At 53.6% G+C, this 7,302-nt stretch overlaps 1 protein-coding gene across 18 annotated transcripts in view; it reads left to right on the top strand.

Moving 5' to 3' along the window:
• Nucleotides 1-7,302, top strand: part of camk2g2 (calcium/calmodulin-dependent protein kinase (CaM kinase) II gamma 2) — a 62,200-nt gene that overhangs the window by 25,598 nt on the left and 29,300 nt on the right. For all 18 annotated transcript variants that reach the window (XM_035531370.1, XM_035531369.1, XM_035531365.1 and 15 more), the window contains exons 4-6: nt 1,174-1,228; nt 1,786-1,851; nt 5,801-5,873. In XM_035531370.1, the coding sequence (XP_035387263.1) occupies nt 1,174-1,228; nt 1,786-1,851; nt 5,801-5,873 (194 nt within the window). The remainder of the gene's footprint in view (nt 1-1,173; nt 1,229-1,785; nt 1,852-5,800; nt 5,874-7,302) is intronic.

Here is a 7,302-nt window from a genome sequence, read left to right as displayed (position 1 = left end):
ACACTTTCATAGTCAAATAAAAATAACAACATGAAATGATATTCTAGTAGTGCTTATGTATGCTGTAATAGTCACTATGTGAATTGAACGTCCTACACACACACACACACACACACACACACACACACACACACATACACCCTCTGTACACTAGTTCATAACACAGAATATCCAAGACCGTTCAGTCATGCTGTTGCATTCAGCAGGAGCGTAGGAACCTGTGTGTGCACGTGGGGCGAAGCTAAAGCGGGCGAGGCGCCTCCGTGCCAATGGTAATGCCCTCAAGCGTGGCTCCCTGATGGCACTTGTCTCCTCGCAGCTTACTGTGTGTTCAGAGTACTGGCACGTAATGACCAAACATGCATCTGTGGGTCTGAACACACCACACTGAAATCCAGAATGTCACTTAGTGACTGTGTAGCCCAAGCACACACACACACACACGTACCAGTGAACTCACACACACAAAAGAACATGCACACGAGCATCGTAAAAATTCCCTGGAATCCTAAAATATCTTATTTTCCTAGCATGCCTTAAACCAGAGCTGATGGGTTCAGGCAGGAAGGAGGGCTGTATGACGTGGGCAAAAATGGCACCCCAGTATAGGGCCGTGCGATGCGACTCAAACATCATGTCCTAATATAGGTCATTATATCCTGTTAACCATACATATCGCAATATAGCAGCTTTGCCATAAATTCAATAAATATCATGTACAAAATGACCAGTTGGAAAGGGCTAATTTTTATTACATATATCGCGATAGGATAGCACTGCCCTATGCTGAGTTAGTTTTAAATTAGTGGGATTTAAATTGTTCATAGTGGTGAAGTTGATGTATTATCTTTATATAAAACTTTTTAAAGGAGGTACGTAACTAGATAAATATAAAACTGAAGCGTGTGTTAGCAGTCAGCTAGCCAACCCCATTGACTTGGCTAACAGGCCAACTGCTGACACACGTCCCACTAACATTTAGTTTAGTTTAAAAGCAATGACTGTACAACAAAAGTACTGCAAATTTAGGAGGAGAATCTGAATTTGTTCCTGCATGACGCACACTCGGTTGTCAGCAACTGTTTTACATTTAGTAAAATGCATTAATACTCAAATGAAATAAACCTCAAGAATCCTTTCTGATTGTGACCTTTGCTAAACGTCTCCCCCCAGTGCGCCTCCATGACAGCATCTCAGAGGAAGGATTCCATTACCTCGTCTTTGACCTGTGAGTACATGCGCTCTTCCTGGCCCTCTGATCACGTGTGCCACTTCGGTGCATAACACATCTCCACTCATAACTTCTCCCTCTCGGTTTGATTTCAGGGAGCTTTGTGGTTTTCTGCATCGTCATATAGTCTCTATATTGCATATATAAAAAGGTCGTTTTGCACTCAGTGGTGCAGTGTTGTCAGTAAAACTCTTATGGTGTTTCTTTGAACACGTTGCCCTCTTGGGTCACCCACTTTCTTACATGCATGCATTCATACTTAGTCCGGAACGGATGACATCGTCTGAAATACTGTAGTAAACACGGGTGGAGCCCCGTGGGATGGCGGTCAGCATCCGCTCGTTTCCACGAATGGCGCCTAATGGCTTGTATGGGCTTAGTAGCGTGAGCAGGCATTATTGGGGTAAGCCGTGCCTTTAAGCACTATGATTCTGCCCATGCTTTGCCTCCATCTCTAGCCACGGTCTCCTCCTGTATGCCTAGTTCTTACTCCTGTGAGAGTGCATATAGAAGAAGCCTTGTGGTGCTGCTAAAGATCCTGTTTTCTCCTCCAGTGTCACTGGTGGAGAGCTGTTTGAAGATATCGTTGCTAGAGAGTATTACAGTGAAGCTGACGCCAGGTGGGTCCAGTTCAGTGCATGCACAAAATGCACCTCTCTGTCTCTCTCTCTCTCTCTCTCTCTCTCTCTCTCACACACTTTCTCTCTCACTCGCTCACTCTATCTATCTCTCACTATGTCTCTTTCACACACACACACACACACACACACACACAGAGATTTGAGGAGTGTTGCTCAACATTGCTGTAATTGTCTGGTGTTTTGCCAGGTCACTGCTGGAATCGTCCATCAGGGTTAAATCAAAGTTGTAAAATGTCAAACACTTGTGAGCCCACAGCCGTTTTTCACCTGCTGCCTAAATCTGCTTAAATCTGCTGCTGATCTGTCTGCCGTGTTTAAAGTCGTCAGGCTCTCTGGAAAAGAACACATCAAGGCAAATGCTACAACGGATGTTCAGCACACACTGAATTTTATGTCTGAAATCAGTGAAGTTCTCTTTAAAGTCTGAGTTGGGAATTACTTAAATAGCCTTGCTTAGTCTGAGCATAGCAGTAGTGAACCCACTGTGTGATGCATGGTTTAATACCGGCTGTTATACAGGAAGTTTTGGTGTTACAATGCTGAAAACTGCCCTGCACACTCCTGATGGTGCTTTAGTATAGACAGTGTACCAATGACTTTCCCATACACTTTCTCACACACAAACACACACTTGTCTCCAAGTGCCACAATACCTCACTCCCAAAAACATACAAATAGACCCATACCAAGTCTGTAAAGCATTGCGGCGCCACACACACACACACACACACACACACACGCGCACACACACACATGAAATTTGCCTTCCAGTACCCCACTACCATACGTACACACACGCACACAAACAGGGTACGTCCCGTAGTGCTCTACTGCGGGTTGCTAAGCACTTAGCACATTTGAGGGAGAGTTCTGGAGCCAGCGCACTGAGATGTCACCGTGTCAGCCATGGAGGGGATATACCGGCTCCGTTCCTCTAGGAGTGGGTGTTTTCCCTGAGTGGAGACAGTCGCGGGGTGGTGACATGTTCTCAAGGCAGGTGTCAGGGACACGGTTCTTTATCACCCCAATGAGACACAGCTATAGCACTGATTTAGGGAACATTCTAGTAGTGAGTTCTGTGCTGTCTGGGTAATGACAATGGAGAGGAATGCAGGTGTCGATTTGGCCAAGTTGGGGCACAAAAACTGCCCTCCCTGGAGCTCTGCGGGGTAGCGTGGGAATGTCTGAATGTCCTGCCGAGCACACACCTCATCTGGCCAGAGTCTTTCCACTGGCTCTTTTAAGGGTTGTCACTGAGGGCCTTTGAGTGCCTACTCCCAGAGTCATATGCAGAATATAACATTTAGGGTTTTGGTTTATTTAAAATGACGAGCTCAGGGAGCTGTGTGTCCTCTCTGCACTGCTCTATGGCCAGTAGTTAGTGCCTGATGGTTTGGTAAGTCCTAGTAGCCAAAGGCATAACCCAGGTCAACTACCTAAATGGTAAAATGTCCAGATGTGTGCAGGGCAGCTGGGAATCGGCCTGTTGGGTTAGTATACAGTTTACATCCCAAGATGCAGCACAACTGTGCCATTACTCTCCTGTTCTGGGCCCTCTGGTGGTGTCTCACACACACACCTGAGCCCGCAGACGGACAGGGTCACACACACACACCTGAGCCCGCAGACGGACAGGGTCACACACACACACCTGAGCCCGCAGACGGACAGGGTCACACACACACCTGAGCCCGCAGACGGACAGGGTCACACACACACCTGAGCCCGCAGACGGACAGGGTCACACACACACCTGAGCCCGCAGACGGACAGGGTCACACACACACCTGAGCCCGCAGACGGACAGGGTCACACACACACCTGAACCCGCAGACGGACAGGGTCACACACACACCTGAGCCCGCAGACGGACAGGGTCACACACACACCTGAGCCCGCAGACGGACAGGGTCACACACACACCTGAGCCCGCAGACGGACAGGGTCTCACACACACACCTGAGCCCGCAGGACGGACAGGGTCTCACACACACACCTGAGCCCGCAGACGGACAGGGTCTCACACACACACCTGAGCCCGCAGACGGACAGGGTCACACACACACCTGAGCCCGCAGACGGACAGGGTCACACACACACCTGAGCCCGCAGACGGACAGGGTCACACACACACATGAGCCCGCAGACGGACAGGGTCACACACACACCTGAGCCCGCAGACGGACAGGGTCACACACACACCTGAGCCCGCAGACGGACAGGGTCACACACACACCTGAGCCCGCAGACGGACAGGGTCACACACACACCTGAGCCCGCAGACGGACAGGGTCTCACACACACACCTGAGCCCGCAGACGGACAGGGTCACACACACACCTGAGCCCGCAGACGGACAGGGTCTCACACACACACCTGAGCCCGCAGACGGACAGGGTCACACACACACCTGAGCCCGCAGACGGACAGGGTCACACACACACCTGAGCCCGCAGACGGACAGGGTCACACACACACCTGAGCCCGCAGACGGACAGGGTCACACACACACCTGAGCCCGCAGACGGACAGGGTCACACACACACCTGAGCCCGCAGACGGACAGGGTCTCACACACACACCTGAGCCCGCAGACGGACAGGGTCACACACACACCTGAGCCCGCAGACGGACAGGGTCACACACACACCTGAGCCCGCAGACGGACAGGGTCACACACACACACCTGAGCCCGCAGACGGACAGGGTCTCACACACACACCTGAGCCCGCAGACGGACAGGGTCACACACACACCTGAGCCCGCAGACGGACAGGGTCACACACACACCTGAGCCCGCAGACGGACAGGGTCTCACACACACACCTGAGCCCGCAGACGGACAGGGTCTCACACACACACCTGAGCCCGCAGACGGACAGGGTCTCACACACACACCTGAGCCCGCAGACGGACAGGGTCTCACACACACACCTGAGCCCGCAGACGGACAGGGTCACACACACACCTGAGCCCGCAGACGGACAGGGTCACACACACACCTGAGCCCGCAGACGGACAGGGTCTCACACACACACCTGAGCCCGCAGACGGACAGGGTCACACACACACCTGAGCCCGCAGACGGACAGGGTCACACACACACCTGAGCCCGCAGACGGACAGGGTCTCACACACACACCTGAGCCCGCAGACGGACAGGGTCACACACACACCTGAGCCCGCAGACGGACAGGGTCACACACACACCTGAGCCCGCAGACGGACAGGGTCTCACACACACACCTGAGCCCGCAGACGGACAGGGTCTCACACACACACCTGAGCCCGCAGACGGACAGGGTCACACACACACCTGAGCCCGCAGACGGACAGGGTCTCACACACACACCTGAGCCCGCAGACGGACAGGGTCTCACACACACACCTGAGCCCGCAGACGGACAGGGTCTCACACACACACCTGAGCCCGCAGACGGACAGGGTCTCACACACACACCTGAGCCCGCAGACGGACAGGGTCACACACACACCTGAGCCCGCAGACGGACAGGGTCACACACACACCTGAGCCCGCAGACGGACAGGGTCACACACACACCTGAGCCCGCAGACGGACAGGGTCACACACACACCTGAGCCCGCAGACGGACAGGGTCTCACACACACACCTGAGCCCGCAGACGGACAGGGTCACACACACACCTGAGCCCGCAGACGGACAGGGTCACACACACACCTGAGCCCGCAGACGGACAGGGTCACACACACACCTGAGCCCGCAGACGGACAGGGTCACACACACACCTGAGCCCGCAGACGGACAGGGTCTCACACACACCTGAGCCCGCAGACGGACAGGGTCACACACACACCTGAGCCCGCTCCTTGTCCCTCTGTGTCTGTGTTTAGTTGATGTTTATTGTGTTTTTCTTTCATTTCTTCTTGCTCTGTCCGTCTCTCTCAGTCACTGCATTAACCAGATCCTGGAGAGTGTGAGCCACATCCACCAGCATGACATTGTGCACAGGGACCTCAAGGTGAGTCACGCCGTTGTCATGGCAACCTGCCACCAGAGGAGAGCGCGTCATCTTGATGACCCTGATCCCCCTTGAACCATCTCTCCCCCCGCCCCGCCCCCACCCCCCCACTTCTCCTGGCAACCGCGTGACATCACACGCCTCCCGCGGGCTTGCAGCAAGCAAATGTCATTGGCTGGTTCGATAGCACTGCCGCTGGATAGAAAAGGATTCCTGTTTTGTTTTTTTCCCTAGCTATTATCTTTGAGCTCACCGCACGGCTGACGTCAGAGCGTGCTTGGTGTCCATTATCTGAACCGCAGTCACACACACAATACCAGGAAAAGCATCTAATACCTGAGGGCGGCGTTTGCCTTCCGTGGTTTGTCTGGGAGGCCACACGTTCCGTTAGATTCAGCACAAAGCGTGTCGGGCTCCTGCTTTGCTGCCTGCAGTTCATCTGCTACCACCACATGCATTCTGAATACAGTGTAGCGCATGCACTCGGCAAGCTGTGAGGTGTGTATGTGTGTGTGTGCGTGAGCATATGCACGTGCAAGCTTGCGCGAGTGTGTGCGCGAGTGTGTGTCTGGATAAGACCGAGGAAGGCAGCAGGTAGGAGAGGAACTGTGGAGAATAATCTCCCCTGACAGTTGCTCAGGGAGAATATGGGCCTCTCTAGTTGTGTGTGAAACACACTGAGGGGGCTGACATGGAGCTAACAGTACAAACAGTGAGAGTAACTCCAGAACAGCAGGAGTGTGTGTGTGCGGCCCACGCTAGGTCTGTCTCACTCTGTCCTCCATCTCTCTCCGTCTGTCTTTCTGTGTCTCTGTATGTGTCCCCATCGCTCCTTCTGTCTCACCTTTCGTGGGGCCTCCCTGCTGAGGTGCGGTTGGGTGTCTCTGCTGTGACTGGCTAAAGGCCAATGACTGAAGATAAACTGTGAGGGGGGGGCGGGGGGGGTGCACAGAAAGACAGCGAGAGAAATGCAGAAACAAAAAAAACCCCGCATGTGGCAGGACGGTTGTCATAGCAACAGGTGTGACGTCAGGTGCAGGGGCTGTGGCATGAGTGGGTAGAGAGCTGCCGTGTGGACTCATTACCTCGGCTGCTGCAGTGCTAGCCCACTGGGACAGAGAGAGAGAGGGAGCGCATCGTTTATCTCCCTGAACCAGGCACGCAGAAGCAGGGAAACCTGTTAACCTGTTAACCACCACGTGCCCCGCACACGCGGACACGCAGATACGCGATTCAGCTGGAGGTTGATGAGTATTCCCGGCGACAAAAGGTGTGCTGGGTGCAGTTGTGTCCTCTAATGCTGCTTCCAGACACCCCGGTCCCCTCTCCCTCCGAAGCCTTCATCGTCGTCTTCAGCAGGTGGAAACATGCGGCCTCGTGTCGCGCGCAGCAGAAAACCTCATCCTAATGAGGGTTCAGTTGGTGTCAT

The sequence above is a fragment of the Electrophorus electricus genome, chromosome 11 (assembly GCF_013358815.1).
Source record: "Electrophorus electricus isolate fEleEle1 chromosome 11, fEleEle1.pri, whole genome shotgun sequence".
Taxonomy (NCBI): Eukaryota; Metazoa; Chordata; class Actinopteri; order Gymnotiformes; family Gymnotidae; genus Electrophorus; species Electrophorus electricus.
The sequence above is the reverse complement of the archived record's forward strand: the minus strand, read 5'-3'. Positions and strand labels throughout refer to the sequence as shown.